We start from the raw sequence: 26,458 nt of genomic DNA on the forward strand, positions 1-26,458 counted from the left end.
TTCTTTTTTTTTTTTTTTTTTTTTATAAATATTCGGACATTACAACCTGTAATAGAAACCAAGGGGCAAGCGTTAAATCGACGGAATACGAAATGGATGATTTTTAAAAAATTGCATATATAAAACAAGAGAATATTCTCTTCTCTCCCGAAAATATACATTTGTCTAAAAATTTATAATTTACAAAAATACAATCGATCAACTTCATACAAATAGTCAATTTTATGCGTCTGTTTGATATACTCTTGCAAGCATGGGGGCATGTCCATTCTAAAATTCATTTCAGTTAACAGAGAATTAAGCTATTGTTTCTCTTGAAATAGTTCACGCGTTATCGAAGCGTCCATCTTCAATTGGAAGATCAATGTCCATTATAGCGGTAATAGAATGGTGTCAATATTGATCAACGGTTGTGTAAACGTTTATCATTACATTCGATTTGATCGCCTTTGACCATTCTATACACTATCGCGATAACCCGAACAACACGTGTTGGCGTTTCAATTCATTCTCGTACGGCATTAAGCCATCAATCTCACGTTATTATTCTTTGACATAAAACACAAAAGGACGAATGACAGTTTTCCACGAGATAATTATCTCATACAATTCCAATTTATCCACGAATTTCAGAAACAAGAGAAACACGAAGAACCCTTTTTAAAGAATCGTACCATTATCTGAAACTCGCGAACTTGGTAAATCTGTTAAATCAGTGATACGAATTGACCATAGCTTTGAACGAGCTAGCGCATTGATGGTCTTAATTCTCTTATCTCGAGCACGGACCAACTTTGAGAACATCCCGTGTAAGATAAATTATTCATTGGCGATGTTGGACCATTCGCAAGTAGTAGCAGTAAAATGGCAATAATAAAATGTTGCCATTAAGAGTCTATCTTTACAAAGATAAATTTGTGGACATTTTCAGGTATCTTGGCTGGTTTTCTGAGATTGAACAACTTGATCGATCATCGTCATAGTTTCCTCGAATTTCAACGAGGACGATGACGTCGTGTATTCGTTCTCCGGTTCCATTTTAAGCACCAACACCGTGATTGGAACTTCTGAAACATATATATATACACACACACATATGGGCACGGCGAGAATGCGATGTTTCGAAATTGTTGATTTGTTCAGCGTGTGGGAGTGAAAGGGTTAAGTGCTGGTAACACGAGGCGGAGACGGGAAAGCGTAAAAGCACGCGTTACCACGGGGACACATAATTTCAAGATCAAAGGCAATGGAATTCTGTTCCCAATAAATGGTAAAGCGAGGTTTTGCCGATGTCAACATAACATGTATTCATATATTTAAGTAACAATTCAAAGCCGTTTCATATTCGCCCCACATTCGCTCGAAATAACTAGTCTCTACTCTTCGATCGATTTGTATCAATACGAATTTAGTTAATGATACAGTTGTCCGAATCAATTCCACATAATGCTACATAAATTGAAAATTCCACACCACGTGCATTATATTGTACCCTTGAAGTTTATTTCTATGTCGGATCGTTTGCATCCAATCTGGTTTTCCTTACTTGTTAACGTAATTTTGCATTAATAATTATGACTTTGTAACATCGTTTACTTTACGCTATTGAAAGAGAACAGTAAAAAAAGCATCGATAAAAGATATCAAAGATATATCCACAAAAGATGAAACAAAATAATTAATTAAAAGTCAATTATTAAAAAAGAAGAGAGAGAAATTGCAGGATTTATAAATTGTAAGTTTATTTTAAAAAGGTATCAAATTAATTTTTAAAACAATAACAATCGAGTAAGTCCAATTAAATTTATCTTCGCAACTTCTGCAATTTATTCAAAGCAATTCAACTTCAAATCTTCAAGAAACACATGTGTTTTAAATTATGATTTATATGCGAAAAAAAGGGGACCGCTTACCGGATTTTCCCTTCTGATTATCGGATCTCGTTGTGTCAGGGAACTGAACGTGTTTTCTCGATCGTCCCGTGACAGGACTTTTATCCAAGGAGAGGGTGTTCTGAGCCGCGGTAGGGCTCTGGGTTGGCGTTGCGGTTGCTTTGGTTTCGTTGTTGGTTGCCGCCCTACGAGAACTCAGGCAAGACGTAGCCGTTGTAGTTGGCGGCTGAACGGCATATCTCACTGCTGGAACCTTTAAAGGTCGCTTCATAAGATCCATTTTATAATTGAATTTCGAGGTCTTTTTTTTTTAGGGAGGGGGAGCAGAAAAGATAACGAGCAAAAGAAGATTTTTTTTTCTAAAGTTTCTCTTTAAAACTTTAAGCTGGAATAACCGAGTTCTCTGTATTCAAAGGTATCGTCGAGAAGAGTTTTTTAATCGGAATTGGAGATCGTTCGAGATAATTTCATCTAAGCCGTTACGAAAATTGCAAATGAACTTTCTTTTACGGTGTTTGAATCGAGTTTTTATACCTACGATTTGCATCGAGATTGTTCTTAAAAAAGTTTTTTTTTTTTCTGAATATAATATAATTCGTCGAGATTAGAGAGCATTGAGAGTGAAATCAAAAGTAAATTTCTCGCGTGTCGATTATTTTGAATGATGCTCAATCTATACCGTCGACATTGATCCGACAAGTTAATAATAGAAGCCTGATCTCTACACTATAACGTCATCAGTAACGTAATCTATATTAATCAATGTCTGAAGGTAGTATCAAATTCTTTCTTCGAAACGTATTCCAGATATGCGTTTTATATATATGTATATAGTTGTATCGTATACTTTATAATTTTATAATTAAAAAAATATTGATTTTTCGATAACAATAACACACTGATTGTTATTATGCACGACGTATTTTCAATCGTGTATTATTCAATTTTTATTTCAGTTCCCCCCTCCATTGTTGCACTATTCGAAGATATATTTTATTTTAAAATACAGAGAGTATTAAATTTTAGTGATAGATATATCGTTATTCTTTCAAACGGAGACTTCAAATTAATATTCCATAGATATGAGATTTTACTGCGAAATAATAAAACGAAATAATAAAATTCTCTCTGAGGATATTGTAAGAAGAAATGGATGGCGATATCAGATAAAGATTCGGATTGATTGACATAAAGCTTCCATTTGGATAATACGATTGTTCGATATGCTCTCGAGACCTTTTCGCTGTAATTTCTTTCGAAAAGCAGAATTTCCGGAATGGATTCGTTTCAGAGAGGTTCTTCGTAACCTAAATAAAATGCGATAGGAACAACATTTTTCTAGATTTTGTACAATTATTGGGCAATGTCGTTTTAAAGAGTGCAATAATAGTAAAATAAATATTCTATATCTAGATTTTATGTAATAAAAACAACATTTACATCTCTTTTACGCATATTATTTACACGAATCTACTTATATATATATACGTGAAATTTTATTTTTAATTCTCTTATATCTTTTTATCTTTCAAAATTCGTTGAATATTAAACTCTTCGCTCCCTACAATGGCCTACGTGTTTAAATTTATCGCGTATTTGTGCTCTAACTATTCGACAATACAGTTAATACACTTAACTTTTCGTCCCTTATCTCGTTCCTGTCTCCGTTGAGAGAGTCTCAGAATACTGACCCTGTATTCGTAGTCGTCCGCGGCAGTGCCTCGGCCGGCCACGTATTCTTGATACTGGGAGATCACGCACAACACGGAATATATCTAAAGTAAAGGATACGTGGGATATAGCCGGAAATCCGGTGCCTGGTCATCTGATAACGTAACACATTCTTTCTACCTAGGTTTGAATATAATTAAAAAATAAAAATCAAGATCAGAAGAAAGAACGGAAGAACGAAATTTCGATGGAACTGGGATGAAACTGGAGAATGTGATGATTTGAAAAAGCTTACAATGGAAATATCGTGTTAGAAATTAATTAAAAAAGCGATAATGTAATGGTAAACAATGAATCAATTATTGTTCGTAAATTTACTTTTGAAATTTTGAATTGAAACTTACGTTCAGGCAGAAAAGGAAGAAGTTCAACGTATATAGCATCACCTTTGTCGGGTCAAAAGTGGACTGAAATAGAAACGTGATAAAATTAAATCATCCGAATATCCTTTGAATGTATGAGATATATTCGACACTTCAAAATGTATTCTTTTTTTTTCCATCCATCACTGTCCATAATTTATTTTATTTATTAACCATCATTGTTCTAAACGATAATATATTTGCATTCGTATGACAATATAAATTTTACTGAACGATCGAGAAATCATTACAGTTTCGATTAAGGGAAACCAATAAAGATTGATGTTCTCTATTATTCGTGTCAAGTTTATACAAGTGTGTGCATATATATATACATGTATCGATCGTAGCTATAAAATGATATTCGATATATACCGTTGAAAAATAGTTAACACACAAAAGCCTTTCATTCAAGGAATAAATTAAATTTTACGTTGTTTGCATCTCTTAACTTTTTAACAGGCAATTAGTTTGTACATAAAAAAGAAAAGTACGTTTTTTTTAAAATTCTAACACCGTTGACTGGTCGTAAAAAGAAAAAAGAGATCCTTGATTTTTCTTTGTTTTCAAAACGATGAAATCGTTGAATATAATATATCGATGGAAAATTAATTTCAATTTTGATCTGAATCGTTTATCGAAACAATTAGAAAAAGCAATTTAAACGCTTTTCATTGACGAAATTGTATTACGAAGATGTTACGAATCGAAAATTGATTATCGCCATGCGAAAGAAAACATCCTTTCGATATGTTTAATAGTTAGTAAATTTTATTACAATATGGACTGGATATATTGACCCGAAGAAAGAAGCGCAATAAAAAAGAAAAAGAAATTCCTTTTTCGAATGAAAAATAAAACGTAACAATAATTTTGTATTGCGCAACACTAAATAATGATGCAATTTTCAACGTTGAAATTCTAAAGTACTCTAAGTAAATACATTGTATACTACAAACTAATTGATTATAAATAATAATCTGTATTATTTATAAATAATATAAAAAAGTCATTTATTTATCAACAAAAATTTTATCGAATAAGTAAACGTGACAATGAAATAATAATCTAAATTTTGAATTTTGAAAAAATTGAATATACATTAAAATTGTACAATTGATTGGAAGAAAAAATTTTCTTTAAACGAAATGCACATTGTAATCAATGATGAAAGATGATGAAAGATTTCTTCGAATAATTCACTAGTAAATACCCTTTGATTTCGCACAGGTATGAATAAAACAAGCTACGTATTTAAATATTGCAATTAATCTTCGGATAAATATATTTTGCGCATAGATTTCGTCTCGTTTTATTATTATCTCTGTGAGAGAAACAAGATACGCGCCGTTAACTCGAAGGAAAATTGCACGTGGCGGAGTTGGATGGTGGATGTTCGTGTAATTACGAGAACGGTGCTTTTACATCGATGTTACCGTTTTCTCGTTACTGTTTTCGGAGTGGCCATTTCTACTCTCGAAACACGTTTTATGAGCGATGCATGCTCGGCTTTTCGACTTCGTAACGATAATTTGACGAGTGGATACGGGAAAGAAGAGGAAGGAGAAAAAGAAAAAAGAAAAGGAAGGAAGTATTTTTCTTCGTTCCCCCTATTTTTGTCGGTTTACGAAGAAAAAGCTCGAGGCGGCAGGGGTTTTAATGAAGATTGCGCATCCCGACGTACAATGCTGGCGGACGCGCTGTTATTCCAGAATGAACTTTTGCATCTGGTCCCACGGTACATGGAAATACATACTTGGCATGCGATCTCCATCACATCCATTATCGTTTAACGTGTCTACATTCTTATATTCTTATATCCGCTTTGGATATTTCCACATATCAGTTTTGAGATTTCACCTTGCGTTTCTCACAAAAAGTCATTTTATATAGTAGAGAGCTGAAGTTTTTTCCAAGTTTTACAGTGATTTTTACGTAATCGTTTTATTAGAATTTAATTTATTTTTATATTTTTTTAATTGAAAGGAAGAATTATTTTTTATGATTGTGATAATTATTGAAGATAAATCTCAAAATAAAATCCGGATCACTGAAAAATCTGGGATTCCAGTTCTAGAAGCTCTAAAAAACTAGGACAAATCCGGAAAACTCGAACCTATGTCAGGTCTTTTACCTTTTGCTACATCAAAGTGGGGATTGCACACGTCTGAAACGTTTAAAAAGGATTTGCACGGTTCGCTTTTAGGATTTCATCATCTCGTTATTACGGTAATATTTAAATAAATGGCCACTATGGACCATATTTCTGGAATCTATGTCCGAAAATATAGAGTTCCATAAATTGATCGTCGTTATTCACTCTGCTCCATTGGATAAGAATGAGAAATGAAATTTAACAATATAATAAAAACGTTATGTTATTCTGAAGAAACTCATGAAAATATATATCTACATAATATATATATATATATATAAAATTTTCGTTGTGTATCAATTAAAAGATATGACTTTTGAAAATCGAAAGCAAAATCTAATAAAAAAATAATCGTGAAAAATTGAAGATTATTTTGATAATTAAAGGAAAGAGAATATAAAAGGAGAATACCTTAAAAATTGTTCGAGAAATCTGTGCAATAGTTTGAATCTAATCAAAAGAGATGTTTAAATTACTGAAAAAGAGAATCGAAAGATTACAAAACATTTAATCCTTCTAATTAATATTTCTAAAAGTTTCACACTGATTTAATTACAACGTCGGTTGAAATTTCATTCGAAGTGAGCATTTCCCGAGTCCTGTGTGACGAGCTCTAAAAGTGTCAAAGAGTGATTAAAATGCCAATCGAGATAGGAGTAGTATCCCATCCCTCTATCTTTCGAAACTAAAATCAATATTTTACTTTAATTGAAAAGTGTTGGATGCTCCTATTTTCTACTTTATTCCCCTTTCTTAAAACGGAATAAAAACTTGGGAAGAGAAATTAATTGTTAAGGAATATTGTTCCATTCAAAATATTTCTATTTTATAGCGGTTCCCTTAATTGAGTCTCTCCTGTACAGCTATTTGTAACCTATATACGGAGATCAATTCTTGGTCAAATTGTATCACATCGCTTGATGTATATAGGAATGCTATCACGTTTATCCTGTCCAAATCGAGTCAATAACCATGAATTGAATACAATAGGAGCTCGAATCGATCGAATTAAACTTTCGATCAACAAATTTGTCGTATCCCTGAAACCGAGGATGCGTGTGATCATACTTAAGATAAACTATGGAAATTATATTAAAAAAAAAATAGAAGACAAGAATTTTGAACACTCTTATTCCGCGTATACGTGGAAATACCAAAGTATGCCATTTATTTAAAGATGTTAAAAACCCAGTGGAACGCGCGAATGTATGATAAATTTATGTTTCAAAGACACGAAAATCGCGGGACAAAAGCACTCGAGGCTCTCGAATCACGCGGTTGAACGACATTTCAACCCTTTTACCACGGAGAAAAACGGCGCAGCTGCGCGAAACGTGTTCGTGAAACGAGAGAACGAACAGAGGGGGAGAACAATAGAGGGGAGGGGAGTTTGGATGGTCCTTTGTCTCTCCCCCTCTTTCCACGAAATTCTTCGGGACGAAAAAAATTTGCTCTGACAAGGGGTAATTGCGCGACTAGGTGTCGTACGAAAGAAAGAGAGTTACTTGTTACTCGTTGTAATCCCAGGATGGCATTAAATGCCTCCTCTCGTTCGAAACTCTGTCCTGTCGTGCGAAAGTTGTAAGCCGTGGGGCGGTACAGGATTTTAAAAATAGAGGAAAGTTTCGTAACTTGAGTGGAAAAGTTGAGGAGAGAGAGAGGAGAAATGAAGAAAGTTTAACGGAAACCGTTTAAACCGCGATTTCGAACGATCGATTCGTGAGTATCGAGCTCGTTGAGAGAAAAAATTACACCGTGGTCGAGGAACAATTTTTTCCATCGTTTGTTGAATAAAGAAAAACGTGCATAGAAAATCAGAAGATGATAATTTAACGAGAAATTTGGTATTGAAAATTTCTTGGGTTGAGGGAAAAGTTGTTTTCTCTTTTATTTTAGAATGATGAGCGTGTTCCATTCATATTCAACGTTTTATTAGAGAAAAATCTCATTATCCGTGGATCATAAAAACGGCTATTTAAAAAACAAATGTTTGGAAACTGGGTCGAAGAATTCGTAATCTGAAGATACCGAAGAAGAATCGCAAGTGGCGCGTTATCGGATCGCGCAAAGACGATGTTTGTATTCGAGATCCCCTTTGAAATTACATTTTTACCTTTCATCTCCAATCGTATCATCGCGATATATTTTTCTCGTATTTCGTGCAGCAAAAGAAGCCATCGGTGGATCATTCTTTTTAGATGGATGTTTCCACGGACAGAGGCAATCTCGCAATTATCGCACATACATACTTTTCTCACGCGAACCAGAAATCATATGGTTCGTTCTCACGAAAAACGGTGATAGATTTGAACGAAACGAAACAAAAAAAAAAATATCGAAAGATTTTCCAGATCCATGAAAATCGAATAATAGTATGTACTTTTTCTTAATTCATTAAATAAGAAGATTCTGTTGTTCGTTTCATAGATAGAAAAATATGTACAATAAAAAAATGACAAGAATTAATATATCTTCAAATATTCGAATATCTTTTCTTGCACGCAAAGAGACGATTATTAATAATTATCCTTTTCCCGATATAATCGAAAAAAGATATACTTACAGCAACGATAAACAAATATAAGGAGTGGGCCACATCGACGAAACAGGTGGTGATGACGACGATAATCCAGGGTACGAGAAAGACACGTTGATCCTGAAAGACATCGATCATAAGTGAGCAGGATAAATAAATGGGGAGGAGGCCATAGGTTTTAAGAAAATAATTTCATTCAAGATCATTTCCATTTTTTTAATATCTTTCTTTCTTTTTCTTTCGTATTCCTTTTCGTCGGAATTTGATCCGACTCGTTGCACCTCGTCAAGAAACGAGAAACACTGTCGAGGTAAAGTATACTTATAGTCAGAGGGTTAAAGGTATGAACGAGCTTCTCTACGAGGGAAAAGAAAAGGAGGTTTCTCTTGCAAAGTGAAACAATATCTTATTTTCTTGGAATTGTTCCGTTAAAAAAAAAAAGAAAAGTAACTGCAATAATGCAGAGCTACTTTAATCATTCCCACACTTATGAATTTAACTTTATTGAAACTTTTCAAAGAATGTATCATAAAAAAAAATTGCGGATATAAATATCACGTTTCTTTTTAATTTATTAATTAAAACACGATCTCTACGTTATCAACTTTTTGACGCATGAATGTATCGCAAAGGCATAATATTAAACCTTTATATATATATATATATATATATATATATATATATATATATATATATATATATATGCGAGATATTTTACTTTGGTTTAACAGATTTAATTAATTTTTAGCAAAAAATGGAAATTCATTTTGTTCTTTAACTTATTATTGTTGCAAATTATATTTATGAAAATTGTTATTTTATGTACACGCGAAAAGAGACATTGCAATATATAGATTGGATCGATTAATTTGATGCAACGATGAAAAGGAAGAAATAGATGACAGAACTAATTTTTAAGAGTATATTATTTATACGTTTCTGTTTATAACTATTCATAAAATAGTGTGAAGTGATACATATTATGGCTATGTATTTATACTCGTGATAAAATCATTTTTTATCTTGGATTGTAAATATTCGCGAAAGATGTTTTTAAAATTCAATCGAATTCAATGTGAAAAAGTTTTTTTTTTACACGTATTAGCATGTTTAAATGTATGAATATTTTATGTAAAAACTGACTCATACATATACATATTTAATGTAATAATAAAATTAAATGAATAGACGTGTATTATAATATGTATAGGTGTTATTACGAATGTTCAATGTATCTTTTCTTTTTTTTTTAACAAAAAAATGGATTAAAGTACAACAATGCCGTGCGAATTTAAATGAGAGACACCGATATAAATACAAAGTATACTCTTAGGAATATATTTTATTACACGAATAAATGAATATATTTTGCATAAAAAGTAATGCAACAAAAGGTACGTGCAATTTATATCATAAAACTTTACAATTTTTCTTCCAATAATATATTTTTGTGCATTAAAACAGGCAAATATTTGAATTATTTTCCTTAGAGCGATAAAGAAATGGAAATTGGAGCAATCAACATAGCGATGTGAATGTGAAAAAAAATCCTACAAGAGTTTTGTTTTGTTTCTCATTCTGTGCGTATCAATTAAATAAATGAAAATAAGTAAATAAAAAGAGACTGAATGGTTTAAAAATTGAATCGATACAAAATTTAAACGAAAATAAATCTGTAAAATCTAAATAGAATTGCAATATTAAGATATTTTTTACGTATGTAAAATAAATCAAAATATCTCATTTGTGATATATATCGTTAAAAATGATAGATTCCGGATGTAGACAAATAGGCGAGCAAAGAGGGATAAAATCGAAGGTCTGAATATGGAGGATCTTGGCGAAATGGTTGCCATGGTTATTCATCATCGATTACTATCACGAAATAAACGCGCGGTTTTACCGCAAAGTGACTAATGGAAGTCGATAAGAAGAAGGAATCGGCGGATTTGTTCCGCGTGAAAATTGACAATAAGACGATTAATATCTCGAAAATTATCTGGAAGCAACTAGAAAATGATTGGACGATATGAAAAACCACATTGGATCTTATGGAGATACTAAATTAATTAATGCACAAGATAATTAGATTTAATTCTTAAACATTCGAAACACAAATAATTTTTGACAAATTACATTGTCGAAAATAATAGTTTATATTAAGTTTATATTAAATCTCATAAAACAAATATATTTATTTTTTATTCACCTCTAAATTTTACACGAATATCACAAGATTAAATATATTTGATAAATCTACAGTGACTGAAATTAATTTGATTCGATTACAAAGAAGAACAACGATATTTCCCTCAAAATATCATCGAGCGTTTCCTGTTCTTCTTTATTATCGTTCTTTCAAAATGAATGCGCTTTGTATCATGTTGCGTCTGTGTTTTACATAAGAAAGGCATCGTTCACAACGTGAGCGATGGCAGTGTCGATTGCACGCGAAAAGATGTCGATAAATCAACACGAAATTGATATTCCTATTCCAGATTGACGAGCGTTCTTTCGAATAAGAAGGCGCAATTTAATCGTTGAACGCGTATATGATTCTAACTGATGGATGCGTTACCGAGGCAACATCCGGATCAACTCGACGAGAACTTAATTGCATTAACGTATCACGAATCGGACAGAATCCAATTCGAAAAGTTAGCTTCCCTTCGGATTTAAGAGAACTATTTCATCGTTGCCCTGTAAATCGCTGTGTACTGCCTCGAAAATTGATTTCTAAGTTTGATACATTGATCGCGCGGCAACAAAGTAAATAACCCTTTGGAAAGTAATTTGTTCTTTTTTATTTTTTCTGTTTTCTTAGATAAATTATTTCCAGGAATTTTTAACATCTTTGTAAGATTGGTGTAAATTTTTAGAAAGAAAATTATCTTTTTGGTTTAATTTGTTTTCAATTAATATTTTTAAATAAGAAAAATATTCTCGTGTAATTCTCTTTTTGTCAATCTTGTTTTCTTCTCTGAAAAAAAAAATCATGATTTCGTGTAATTTAATCAAATTCAGCAAACTCAAATTTCTTAAAGGTATTAAAGCGAACGTTGTATATTACTTGACAATAAGTTATTAAAAAATCATTTTGCTCAAGAAGAATTTAGAATCGATTTTGCATAAGATCGTATTTTAAGAAATAGGTAACGAAGATTCAATTCGATGAAGAGGGCAAAATTTGGGAAGAAATTTTGCGGTTGACCGGATGTTAGCCCAAGGGTGTTGTCTTATCTTGCTCATAAATTCTGTGCACCCTCGTTGACTAGACAGAAAACATTTCTCTTCTAACCTTTTCCTATTCCTTTCGCAGATTTCGAGGATCGATATAACAAATGATTTGTAATGCAATTATAAACACGTTTCTAATTAGATTTATATTCTTTCTCATATTCCCGTTTATACGAAAAAGAAAATTTTATTTTTGAACAAATGGTAACATTATTCATCATTCTATAACGAATCGTTATCTTCAAATTTGAAATAATATTTTTGCCTTATTTTTTCAACTTGTATTACTTTTGGAATTTGACGCGAATACGAAAATAGACACACGAATATGCATGAAATGCAGATAGGAAATAGGAATGGATTTCGAGAGCAGTATATTCGAAAATTGAAATCTTTCTCGATCCGGTAAGCCAGAATTTCGTTTCAGCCTTTCAATTCGCGATGCTTTTTTCCGTATCAGAAAACTTGTTGCCCTGTTTCCGATAGACAATGATAAAAATTCTATCGATCTTCCACAAAGGTCGGATTTTGTCTGTCATTTGAAATGATAGATGAAGATAGTTGCAAAAGTTAGTGAAGTTGAGATACGATAATATTACATTTCGATTTTCTTGAAGAAAGAAACAAAAACAAATTATTTGATTGATATATTAATATATTTATTCAATCAATTTTAATTGCAAGTTATTCAAATCTGTTCTTACAAGTTTTCTTTTAAACGATCTAATTTTCTTCTTTTACAATTTATTCTAAGCAATTATCATACACGTGGTCGACTAAATTTAAAACAAAAAGGTAAGTAGATTTTTTTCTTTTCATCGTATTTTTATATTCGTATCATTCACGCTCTTATCTTTCTATGTTACAGATACAATGATTGAAGGATTGGCCGAGAGTTGAAATTAATTCTACTTTGTTAATAACTTCTACTTTATGTAAGAACCGCGTATACCTTGGGAATGAAGACTGTGGTTTATAACGAACAAGGTTACGCAAGATTCAGAGTTTATGTCTCGCTATTAAACGTTGGTGCAAAATACATTCCCAGAAGAGAATTAGGCGACTAAGGTACTACAGAAACATGAAACCAGAGAGTTTAGGAACTTAATTAGACAAGGTATCATTTCAACGGATATACGTGTTAATTTTAACTTATGGATGGAAAGAAGGGTGAAAAAAAATGTCGAAATAATTTTTATATCCATTCGCTCTTACGTTGTAAAATTTTTACAAAGAAAGAAATGTTACGAAACAAAATTTATCGATTTTCGATACTACAGAATGTACGTATAAAATACACGTTTGAAAAATTGTCAACTATAACGTTTATACTTACTACTAGCTCGAGAAACTTGACGAAATTTCAATATCATTTTTAACTATAATGTTACAATCGAAGAGCGATAACTAAAGTTTGATATTAAAATGTATGTGTTACATATCATTTATCAAATTGATTTCAATATTTTTTTTTCAATATTAAAAATCTTCCAGCTAAATTGTAAGTATTGTTTTTTATTCAGTTATTAATTGCACATATAAATATGAAATTTAAGAATTAATTTTAGGATCAACTAAAGTTTGATATTAAAATGTATGCGTTATATATTATTTACCAAATTGATTGATTTCAATTTTTTTTCAATATTAAAAATCTTCCAGCTAAATTGTAAGTATTATTTTCTATTCAGTTATTAATTGCATGTATAAATATAAAATTTAAGAATTAATTTTAGGATCAACTAAAGTTTGATATTAAAATATATGCATTACATATTATTTACCAAATTGATTGATTTCAGTTTTTTTTCAATATTAAAAATCTTCCAGCTAAATTGTAAGTATTATTTTCTATTCAGTTATTAATTGCATATATAAATATGAAATTTAAGGATTAATTTTAGGATCAACTAAAGTTTGATATTAAAATGTATGCGTTATACATTATTTACCAAATTGATTGATTTCAGTTTTTTTTCAATATTAAAAATCTTCCAGCTAAATTGTAAGTATTGTTTTCTATTCAGTTATTAATTGCATATATAAATATGAAATTTAAGAATTAATTTTAGGATTAATGCGAGTGATTCTGTTAAAACTAAATAATCGCCTTGGAATCTTATTATTTGAAAGAAATGCTTTACAAATCATATTGATTTATGTGAAAATAATATCTAAACGAGCAATAGCGACAAGATATAAACCGACAAGAAATTTTTAAACCTCTTTCGTTCGAAAGGATACGACTCGTGTCGGAAAATCTCGGACAATATCCGTCGTAAAGAACGTAAGCTGTAAAACTTTAAAACCTTCGTTGCAACTTCAAAACCTGCCTTTACCCAGGTGAAATTTTTTAACCCAGATTTCTATCCATTTTTCATTTTTCATATTACATAAATCTTATACGTTTGCAGAATAATGCAATTATAAAAGAACCGGTGATCGATCAATATGACATTTGAGCTAAAGTCTATTTTTTGATGAAAATCGTGAGAGAAAAATAAAAATCTTATCATCAAAATCAATTCAAAAAAACGTACTGAAGTTATTTGAAGTTATTTTTCAATATTTCAATTGATCACCAAGATATAAAGATTCAAATGCTGTTCAAGACAAGTGCAGAAATTATAAATAGGCTTGCCATCCCATGACCTATATTTTTTCTTAGAAATACGTACATCTTCTAGAAATCTGTCATTTGTCCCTAGTTTGAGATTTGTCAATGGAATCGAAGAGGTTCGAATAAGCAACAAGAATAACAAATTATATAAGAATTTTTTTTATTTTAAATTAACTTTACTAATAAAATTTAATCGAATTTCAGGATTTAATTACGTGATATGCTTAATTCTGAAAAAAAAATATTGATTACAACGATATTATCGATGATATGTTCGATACTTTCTGATTAAAAAACTTTTTTGATCGAAGTAAATTGGACCTTTATTTAGGTCAGGTTGATCAAGCTTGTTGATTAATCAAACAAGTATAGGTGTTCGACGTAATGATCGAACATCTTTGAAAATTCGTAATTAATCAATCGCATTGCAAATATTAAAATTAATTAATTAAAACGACGATCCCTTTTTGCGTGGGTCGTCAATCGACTGGGTTGAAAGCCATTATACTAAAGTGTTTGTTTGGAACGTCTTACCTTGTAGAGGCCATAGAGAAGCAGGATGTTGCAAATTACACCGCAGCACGAGCATATAAACAGCATCACGTTAAACCATACCGTCGCTGAAGCAACAGAAGCATGTCGATCGTGAGATCTCGTTGTTTTTCAATTTACTAGTACCGAGTAATGATTTCAGACAATTGAGCGATTGGTTTAGCGACATATATTAAGCGAGAAATGGAATTACAATGGATCCCTTTCCCGCTGCATCTAATCGTTGTTGGTGCAACCCGAACACTCACTGGGGGATATGGTATCCGATTCTAGGAAACTGCTGGATTCCGGCAACGAACGATTCCCCCGCAGATATTGACTCTCCCCCTGGAGCACTTTACCCGTGGTTAGCGCCAATACGATAAAGTAAATCTGAAACAAGGACAAATAACAGCCGTCTGTTTGTCATAAATCATTTTGATTACGAGCAAAAGTACGAGTAGAGTTGGTTGGAACAACTTGGGAATCGGATTCAGAAATAATCGAATATCGAAAGATGAGAAAGGTATACTCAACACTAGTGGAATTTTTTTTATTTTTATTTCTTTTATTATGATAATTGTTGGATTTTTTCCAAAATCGTGAAAATATTTTGTATGGATATTTTTTTTTTTTTTACAATGATTGTAGCAGTTTAATTGTTTTATATTTATGAAAATATTTGTATTTATATTAATTTTAAATTTCAGATTTTAGTGATGAAATTGAAAAATTATTTAAATAGGGGATAATTATAATCTTCAAAAGTTTTATATCTTCAAAAACTTTTATTGCATTTTTCCCAAGTATATATTCAAAAATGATTTGATTATTCTAATATTTTATGTGGGATGAGATTTATAATATATATAAAATATTACCAGAAAATTAAAAAAGTTGCATTTTATATGAATTCTGGAATGAAAGGTACTGATATTTTTATTGAAAATTAATTCATTTTAATTATTAATCTTTAAAAAGGATTATATTCCATATAATATTGCATTGAGCTTTACTATCTTTCAATCAATTAACGTTGACTTTTGATTAAAATTTATTACATTTTTGTAGGACATGAAAAAAATTAACTCGATAAAAATTCATAATTAATTAACAATTATTAATTATATTTCTCATATCGAAATTTCATTTATGAAAATAGAATATTATATAAGAATTGAAATTTTCAGTTCAAAGTGCATTAAAAAATTAATCTCAATCCTATAACAACATAGAATAAAACATCAAAATTATAATCATTTTAAGATTCAAAATTTCAGGTTTTCAATATTCTACTTGATTTATCTCTTGTAATTTATCTTATTTTATTAATAAGAAAATAACAAGTTGGCTGTATAAAATACAATTCTAAGTTTGTTTCTTTCTAGGTTAATCCACTTAGACTTTGCAGCTCAGTCTTAACTGATCCCTTTCCTAAATGCAAGCTTATTAAACAGTTTATTATTCTAATAAGGTTTAACTAAATCTTTTCAAAAAAAAAAAAGAGCACAAACATGACTTCTTATTAGATCAAAGTTCATCTAAGTAAAGCTATCATTACATTCTATAATATATGGAATAAAAAAATTCATCCATTGATCATTTACAACTTCTGTATTCCACATCGTTGATGGATATTCATACAGAAGAAAAATTATATTAAATTTACAAAATTCACTTTGTCAATTGCGTGCTTGTTAACATTTGTCAATAATGAAACGTGATACGTAGGTACATAAGAAGAAGTTGAGAAGGATGAGTAAGTGGTAAAAGGCGTGCTTCTTCAAGGGTGCGTTGCGCCTTTATACTTGTTGGACGAGGGATCGATTCTACGTGACGTTATTGAAATTGCTTCTCCCAATTTATTGTCTCTTGTCGGATAGTCATGTCGGCCTTGAACCAATTTTGTACCTCAAAGTGTTATTAACTTTGCGAATATTTACAACGCGTGAAGACAATCTTTCGTTGCTTCGTTCTTTTGATCTTGCACTTTGCTCGTGAACTTTAAAAATATCTATCGAAAATCATACACGAATCGAATTGAAGTGATATTCTTATTTAAAATAAAATAAAAATATAGAGTGATAATTTTTTTTCGAATAAATTCGTTGTCGAGAAAATTAAGTTTGAAAAGATGTCATGTACTCGTGAAATTGGTTACGTGACTAGATACGAAGAGATAAATGAAGATGATGACTACGTAAAAAAAAATACATTTTTTTTTATCTTTGATATGTCGTTTTTGAAAAAATTAAAATTGAAAATTCATTGAGTAATTTAAAACTGAATGAATTTGAATATTTATTTGTATTCGATTTTTTCGAGAACAATTCTTCATATAAATAAAATTACAAAAAATTGAGTAATAAGAATGTTAAGAGTATTATTGTAAAATTCTATGCTTAATGAAAACAAATAATTCTTGACGTTATATAAAACTCGACATAAAGATACAGAAAAATGGCAGAAAGAAAATTAATTATTTCAGTACGCTTGAAAGAATAGATTTAATCCATAAGCGAATAATATAAAATAATGATTAATCATCGTCGGTTAACAGTTTGGATTTTATGGTGGATTAACAAAGATTAAAGCAAGATCTAAGAAAATTTTCTATCTTCTGGATACGATGAGAAAGAGATTATTTTCCTTTCTAACTGCAAATGGCCATTAAAATTAAACGTATAAAATATTATTTTATCTTGATATCTTGATTCAACTATGAATCACATCTTCCATCCACTCGTCTATCCGACTGTTCTCAGTTTTCGATCGATAAACTTAAAAAACTTTGTAACACGAAAATAAACCATTTGATGATATTTTTGATAGCGACGCATATATCGGATGAAATTCAATTTTCGAAAAGCATTCTTTCTCCTTAAATCGAAGCACGATACGTTGTATTATTGCAACTAACAATACGTTACATCATGAAATTCCTGTGTATAATGCGAAATAAAACGTAATCAAGGAAATATCCATGAAACGACGCCTTTATCGAATTCAATAAGCTATCGAAGAAGAAGATATGGCCGCAATTTGAAAGAAAGTAGGGAGGGAAGGTGATATAAAAAAAAAAAAACGATCCACAAGGAGATGATAGGCTATTTGAAAGAACGAGGAATAAATTGTTGGTTTCTCTACCAGATATGACTTGTCAGCTAAAGAAACTCAATAGAAAATTTGTGCAATGGCACATGTTATTCTATTGCTTCTCTTACACCTTTCTTTCATTTAACGATATCGTACGTTGAAGGTAAGATGATTCTCAGAAGAGTTTTTCACGTCTTTTATCCTTCTGCACATCTGCAATAACTTGATTATAAAATTCTAGATGTGTAATTGGTTTAGAAGTATCTCGCTTCTTATATTTTCCCCTTTTTCTATTTTCTTTTTTAACATTCTTTCTTCATTTTTCTTTTCCTTTTCAAATATTTTTTCACGGAGAAATAGTATATTTTGTCTAAATTTGAAATATTTTTCTTTTTCGCGTTTGATACATCTATCAGGAGGAAATTGATTTTAATAATTTTTTGAATAAATTTTGAGTAAATTAAGAAGGAAGTAAATAAAATTAAATTTGATGTATATTAAATTAATTATGAAATTTTGAAAACATCTCGCGTAATCAGCGATATCTGAATCTCGTATTTCTCATTTTCGATTTTAACCCCTCCCAATTTAATTAACACAATTTTAATCATTTCAACAATTTGATCTTAATTTAACGCGATACTGATCATTTTGTAAACTCGATAATATTAAATTTTAAATCGATTGGAAAGTGTTAGATTTCACGATTTTTCAAACGGGATTAAAATGACTGTGCGATTTCCCGCATAAATGTTTTAATTAAACTGTTTCGTTTGTTCCGAAATCTCTTCGTGTCTGATCATTTAATACTTTAATCCCCTTTCGATGTTATTTGGTTCGATGGAATTTATGAATAAAATCATCTTCTCTATGTATCTTGTATATTTTTATCATTCATTGAATATCTCGGCCAAAATTATACATTTAAAATCATAAGCTTCTTTTATTTCCAATTTAGAACAATAAAATGATTATTTTTCTAGAATAATGATTTAAAATTCTGAATTAAATATAATTTATATACGATTCAATCTTATAGTTTTGAAATTGTATTTCATAAGAAGGGAAAATAGATAAATTTACATCTTCGAGAAAAATTTTTTTATTATAATCGATCAAAATATTTCGAACTTATCATTCATTCATTTCAGTATTCATCGGATAAAACTTAGAAAACTTTTTAGAAGAAATATCTCCAATAATATATCTCTCCAATAAATCTCATATGTTTTATTGAAAGAAAAGCTTTTTGGTTAAAGTTAATCATTCTATTACGAAGTTTTGGAAAAACTTTTGATTAAAGAATTTATTCAACAAAAAGGAAAATTCATCGACAAAAGGTATTACTGCTTAATGCACTCAAAATTGGAATTTAGGAAAATTTGATTTTAATTGAAATAAATTATATCTTGCAACTTGATCATTAATTTCATGCAATAACGGGCATCGGGCTCTTTCATAAAAACTTTTTTAATTCTTATTTCTTCGCTTTTCTTTCTTTCTATCCTTTACCCCCTTCGAAACTTTAACGAAAAGAATGTCGAGTAATAAAGAGTTCAAAGATGCTTTTCTACCGATATTCCACTGCACTTTCAGACGATTTGGATATGTCTTTATAAAGGCATCAAATATTGCCGATACAACTGCTTTGCCCTTCTTCCCTTTTTCCATAATTCAAAATTAAATTTTCTATTGCAATAGATGATATATTCCATTTGGTTTTAAAATTCATAAAATCGTTACACGAGTTTAATTCGATCGTTCAAGGATTTTAGTTTAGATAAAACTATACTAATTTCTTTCTCCTAATTTCTTCAGTTCAAACTTTAACATTGTTTCAACTTACTTGTTTAATTTTATTATCCAGTTTTATAAAAGTTTTGATATATTGAAATTGTTCAGATAAATTTTATAAAATTTATAAAATCGTAAAAAATATTAAATTTTTCTAACAAAATTATACATATAGAATCGTATTAATTTTTCGTTTATCTTTTTATTATTTATATTTCAGGAGAAAACTGAATAATTTATCAATATTAATCAAATTTATATTTAGCAGGTTATTTTGAATATCATATAGAATATAAATTTATAGAATATATAGAATATAAATTTTTTACTTATTTTTCAATTTATTTTACAAAATAAATTTTTCATAATGGAATTTTTATTATTTTTTCATGTATTTTTTAAATACATCTGTGTCATGATCATTCAAATTATCAAAATTAAATCTTTTATATATTTTTTTCCTTTAAAAGCTATACTTTCTAAAATATAGTGATAATGATTACAAAAATTTCAAGGAAAAAAAAGTGCCATCATTTCTTTTGATCTAACTGAAATGAAAAAAATAGAAAACTATTCTATTTAAATTATAGATAGAATTTATTTTGAAATGAAATAAATAAAAAAAATCTATAGTATATGACATTTTTTATTTATTTTAACATACCAAAGATATTGATAAAATTATTTAGTTTTTTCTTAAAACACCCTGTATACATCCTATCGAAATTTGATCGATGAACCGGAATTTAATTATTTCGCAAAGAATGAAAAATTTGCAATCGAATTTAAATTCCGAATCTCAATTTAAATACGTAGCAACTTCGTTATTTCATATCGAGGGAAAAACATACACGTATTTCACATCATGACATATAAAAAACGAATCTTGGGACGAATATTTCTCGCTATTCTCGGATCAATGTATATCGGCTGCGAAATACAAATTAATTGGTTTCGTTTTAGACACAGATATATCTTGCCGGATAATAAATATATTTGTTTGGGGAAAAAGCGCTAGAAGAATTAAACGACGCGGAAGGCGATATCGTAAATACAGGATCGTCGAAAACGGAAACCGGATGTCGAAGGTCTTTAAAACTAGCCGAAAGCGACATGTGGCACCGAAATTTCAAGAAGTTAATTTTATTCCAACCAGGTCGATGTAATTCCGTTTCTCTGTTATCCTGTACATGTGTGAGAAATTTTCCAATATAGGATATCTTTAATTTAACGCGATACGGTGAAACGAGTTCTCGATGAAAACTATATTTATATATATAAGTATGTTCAATCAAATTTATATTAATTATATTGAAACGTTGAATTCTTGGTTTATTCGTGTTATTTACGGAATGAAGATATATTGAAATTTTCTGCTTGAATGACATTATGAAAAATTAGAAAATTAAAAAAGATGTAGCATCATTGAAATTCCAGAATTTGAGGATAAAAGTTAACATATATATATATCTCGACGTCTTGTTTATATGAATAATGGTAGAAAAATCCGAAAGTATATCTAAGTAAATAATTTTATTAATATCTTTGCTTGTTAAAATAAATAAAAAATGTCTATACTATACTATACTATACTCTATACTATACTATACTATACTATACTATACTATACTATACTCTATACTATACTATACTATAGATATAATATAGATATACTACACTATAGATATATTATAGATATATTATACTATAGATATATTATAGATATACTATACTATAGATATACTATAGATATACATATACTATAGATTTTTTTTATTTATTTCACAAAATAAATTCTTAAATTTATAATTTAAATAGAATAGTTTTCTATTTTTTTCATAATTAGATTACAAGAGATGATGGCACTTTTTCTTTTCCTTGAAATTTTTGTAATTATCACTATATTTTAGAAAGCATAGCATTACTTTTCTAATAGAAATTCAATGTTAAAGATAGATCTTATAATGTAGAGTGATTTTCACGCCAATAAATTCAAAAGATGTATTGCGTAAACATTATTAAATTATCATTGTCGCTTTTTTCTATTCTATAATATGTATCGAATCTTTCACGATTTAAAAAAGTGATCCAAAAAGTATTTCTCAAACTCGATCGAATGAATTGCAGAAAATTTTTGAAAAAATCCAATCTATCGAATCTAGTTTCGTTCCGCGTATACCGAATGAAATTTCTGAAATTTTGTTTGAGTTAAATTGATGTAGAATGTTATCGATTTTTCGTCGTATTTTAGAGATCGAGAAAAAATTTTCTAATCATTTTCATTATTTCTGTTCTAGGAATTCATTTATAAAGAAATATTTCAATTGTAAATTTTATCAAATTAATCGAAAAGTTTGAATTCGAAAAATAATTAAGTAAACATTTATTTCGTAGCAATATGTATATTTATAACATATTTTTTATATGAATTGCTCGTATTAATATTTGAATAGAATTAAATATTTCATTATTTATAACACGTGAAAATATTATCATATAGAAAAAATTATTTTAAATATATTAAAGCTATTAAAATATTGTTTAAACAAATATATAAATGAAAGAAATATATCACATCTATATTTTTTTCTAAATTTTCATGAAGTAAAAAACAATTACTTTTTCATAAATAATGATATAGTTATAGTTATATACGTGAGTATATAAAAATATTAAAACGTAATATTCTTTGTTCAAATTATTGTGTAAATAAGTATTATAGCAATACATTCCATATATATATATGTATTCAAATACAATAATCGGCTTTATATCATAAGAGACGCGATATTTAAATAATCCTATTTATAAAGTAACAAATTCAGAAATAGGATATCCGAATATTAATACAAATAACTTCATATTTGCAAAGTTTAAAAATGATTCATAACCTATTTAACGATCAGATAATAACAAAAACAAATATCCTTTATGAGAATTGGATATATGTCTATAAATACATAATGCATTTCATGACAATACACTTGTTTATAGTTGTATACAATCCTGCCTAAGCAATAAAATTCTGATTAATTAATTTCGACGACTCATATGCATAAATTTTTTTATTATTGTGATATGATTTATGACAATTAAAAATTAAAAAGAAAAAGTAAATATCATAAAATCTTAATAATGAAAATCTTGGTCGTTTTATCATTATATATTTACATATTTTCATCCAAATAATCCAAAAGTTTGGCAGGATTTAATAAATTTTTTTTTACTAATTATCAAATGAATGTATTATTAGTGACTTCTATATTTTAATCTATATATGTATAATTATCATCCATAATTATTTTTTATTTATTTATATTCTATTTTTTTTAACAAAGCAAACAATAAAATAAGAAAGATTTAGCAATCTTGTTATTTTTACTCACTTAGCTTTTAAAGAAAGCTATTTTATTATAGCTTGTAAGATAGCTTGTAAAGAAATTTATTTTATTTTATTTTACTAAGTAAAAAAAAGAATTAAAATTTTGAAACACGTTACTGCTATGTTTGTCAATATATTCTATTTATACGTTTACATTTTTTTAATATCGTGTACTACATATTGGTAAAATGTGTACTTTTATCGCGTTATTTTTTTTTTGATAAATATTTATATTTCGATTACTTTTTCAGTCGATAGAACACCGACATTTTAAATCAAAATATTATTCTTTTATTGTATGGTATTTTATAATACATGTTATATATTCATTAAATATCTACGTAATCTCACGAAAAAATACACTCGTTAATGGAAAAACTATTGAAATATCTCGAATAAAGAAAAATAATGATAGCACTTACCCCGACATAAATAGCACAAGCGAAGCTACCTCTTCTTACAGACCGCCAACAGCAACAGGATTGCATGATAGCCATGCTTCAAACGCGTGAGCAATCATACGTATTATGCACGTTCGATTAAAAATTATTCCGTGAATCAACATCAACTACACAATTGTACATAATTTATATTGTATAGAAGTATTGAAATATAAAACAGACAAAACATCTCGACACCAAAACTTTTTTTATCTTCTATTATAAAATGACAAAAGGATAACCGACACGTGCAAAGGTTCGATTCTAACTGTCGGCCTTTACGACGTTCACGGCGCGAAAACACTATTTGCGCATGCGTATTCGATATCTTTGACCAATTTGTATTTTTTCAACTAAATAATATGTTGATTTATATATAGAATTATCATAATAAAAACAACAGTTATATTTAAAAAAAAAAAACTAAAATTTTACTCTTGAGAATATGCATAAAAATTAATTGAGTATTAATGAAAAAAGTTTTCGAGATATGAATTTGATTAATATTCTGCAACAATGGCGCCTTTCAAATTTATAGTATTGTTTGTTGGAATGAACAGAGATATACTTTTATTAATAATTTGAACATGTAAAGTTTAATATTGTCTATAATATTACTTTGAAAGAGAAAAAAATATGTGAAAAATATAAAATAAGAGAATGAATTTGAAAGTGAACTTGTTTCAAAAAAGTTCGAGTAAGTCGTATGATATATTGACTATGCTTGAAGTTTCTTTTAAAATATATGAACGCAAATAAATATATGTACAGAGTTACAGAATATTATCTTTTCTTTCGACAATCGTAAACTTCTATGAATGGATATCACTGAAATGCAAAATAATGGTTCTTTTTCAATTGCATAAGAAAAAGAAGAAATTTTTTGTAAATTTGTTTTCTGAAAAATTTTTATGAGAAAGTTGTCATTTTATGTAAGCAAAAGAGAACTTCGATCGTTTTGCTTTAATAGATTTCGTCATTTCATTTTCATTTCATTTTCTGTAATAAACAATCTACCTATCCTATTTTTTATAATTCTTACTATTCTAATATTACAATTTATTTTTGTTTTAAAATTCATGATAAAATTATATATCTTATTATGGACGATGATCACAATTTTATGTTCAAGTCGTAAAGTTTTCATGCTTACAAAGTGATATCTAGATTATGACGCTCATATTTAGTTGGTGATTTCATTTAAAATAACTAATAAGATAATATTCTAGATCGTCTACCATTTATAATAGAATTCGTAATATCCTGTACTACATTTATTTCTTCATTTTCTATAATTACAGTAGATAGAAAATGTTTCAAGAGTTCCTCGGTATAAATTAGAATATCCGTGGACAACAAAATCTGTTTTACAAAATTTATTTCATGTATATTGACGTGAAGGAGAATTTATTTCCCAAAGAAAAGATACCTTACTATAGGTAATAGTGTTTTCTATCCCATAGACATATGAAAGTACTATAAATTGTAATAATGTAAGTAACACAAGTGAAAATTGAAGATTTTATGCATGATATGTTTCATTCATGTATTAAATATTAATTTTAAATACGCATTAATAAAGAATTTGTATTAATAAAATATAAATGTTATCAAGCATTATTAGATATGATTACAAGATATTTCTAAGAAAGATATGAGTAAATATAATAGTTTTCTGAATTTTAAAAATAAAAATATGCAGAATTATTGGTATGCAATTAATAGATATTTAGATATAAATTTTATTTGTTGAATATTTTGGAAAGTAAAACAAAAAACATAAAAAAAAAACATATAAAATATAATCTTTCATAGTACAATCGTTTTAGTTTAATATAAATGCATTTCATTATTTCGAAAAAGGGAAATGTTGTTCATATTTTTTTTTTTTATAAAGATATGTTTTGTTCTTGTTGAAAATTCATACAATTCAAAATGAAATATTCATTAATTAAAATTAGATTTTCAGTTCTATTTAATGATGAATATTATATTCTTATTTAAAAATTCATGTTAAATTACTCTCTAATTATATCAAGATCGACGATTTTATCTTTTAAAGATAAAATAATCAAAAGTAAAGTAATATTACTCCCAATAATTAGAGCGATTGATATTTCCAAAAATAAACACTTTCATTTTGATTGACATTTGTACGCTGGGCGAATTTTATGTATATATGTAATATGAAAGGGTTTGATTAAATTCTCTCTAGATTTGCTATGGAGTAGATATCCTAATATGTCATTTATATGGGATAAATAAGTCTCCTTATTCAGATTATGAAACGAATATGATATTTATAAATTGACCAATTTTTAATCGTTTCATTTCAAGTATTTATATTTACAATCCTGACATTTTAAAATAACTAATGTATTTTTTTAAGATTTTAATATATAATTGCAATAATTATAAAATACAAAACTGAAAATATAATTATTGATTTTAATTTAATAATATCTTTTTACTTTTTATTATTGTATGAATATAGTAATAATAAAATAATTAAAGCTAAAATTTGTTTTAAAGATGTTTAAAATAAAATATAACAAGATTGCTAAATATATTTCACACGTTTATGATAAAAAGTAATTTCATACTTCAGAATCTATACAAAAATATGATATTAGTATTTATATCTATATTATATATTTCAATAATAGCTATGTTGATATTTAC

General features: G+C 28.5%; 1 protein-coding gene across 3 annotated transcripts; it reads right to left on the reverse strand.

The window, feature by feature from the left end:
• Window positions 1-3: 3 nt before the first annotated feature.
• LOC409078 lies at window positions 4-24,054 on the reverse strand. 3 transcript variants are annotated; one of them, XM_026438911.1, is made up of 8 exons: window positions 23,759-24,054; window positions 15,334-15,457; window positions 15,068-15,153; window positions 8,704-8,796; window positions 3,968-4,030; window positions 3,584-3,667; window positions 1,914-2,145; window positions 4-1,067 (listed from the first exon to the last, which is right to left on the reverse strand). In XM_026438911.1, the coding sequence occupies exons 1-8, from the start codon at window positions 23,831-23,833 to the stop codon at window positions 928-930; spliced, it is 897 nt and encodes a 298-aa protein (XP_026294696.1). In that variant the 5' UTR covers window positions 23,834-24,054; the 3' UTR covers window positions 4-927. The 3 variants fall into 3 exon arrangements, with proteins under 3 accessions (XP_026294696.1, XP_026294691.1, XP_026294699.1); XM_026438906.1 differs by having other exon boundaries at window positions 3,530-3,667; XM_026438914.1 differs by lacking the exon at window positions 3,584-3,667.
• Between the last annotated feature and the right edge of the window lie 2,404 nt (window positions 24,055-26,458).

The sequence above is a fragment of the Apis mellifera genome, linkage group LG1, assembly GCF_003254395.2.
Source record: "Apis mellifera strain DH4 linkage group LG1, Amel_HAv3.1, whole genome shotgun sequence".
NCBI classification, from domain to species: Eukaryota; Metazoa; Arthropoda; class Insecta; order Hymenoptera; family Apidae; genus Apis; species Apis mellifera.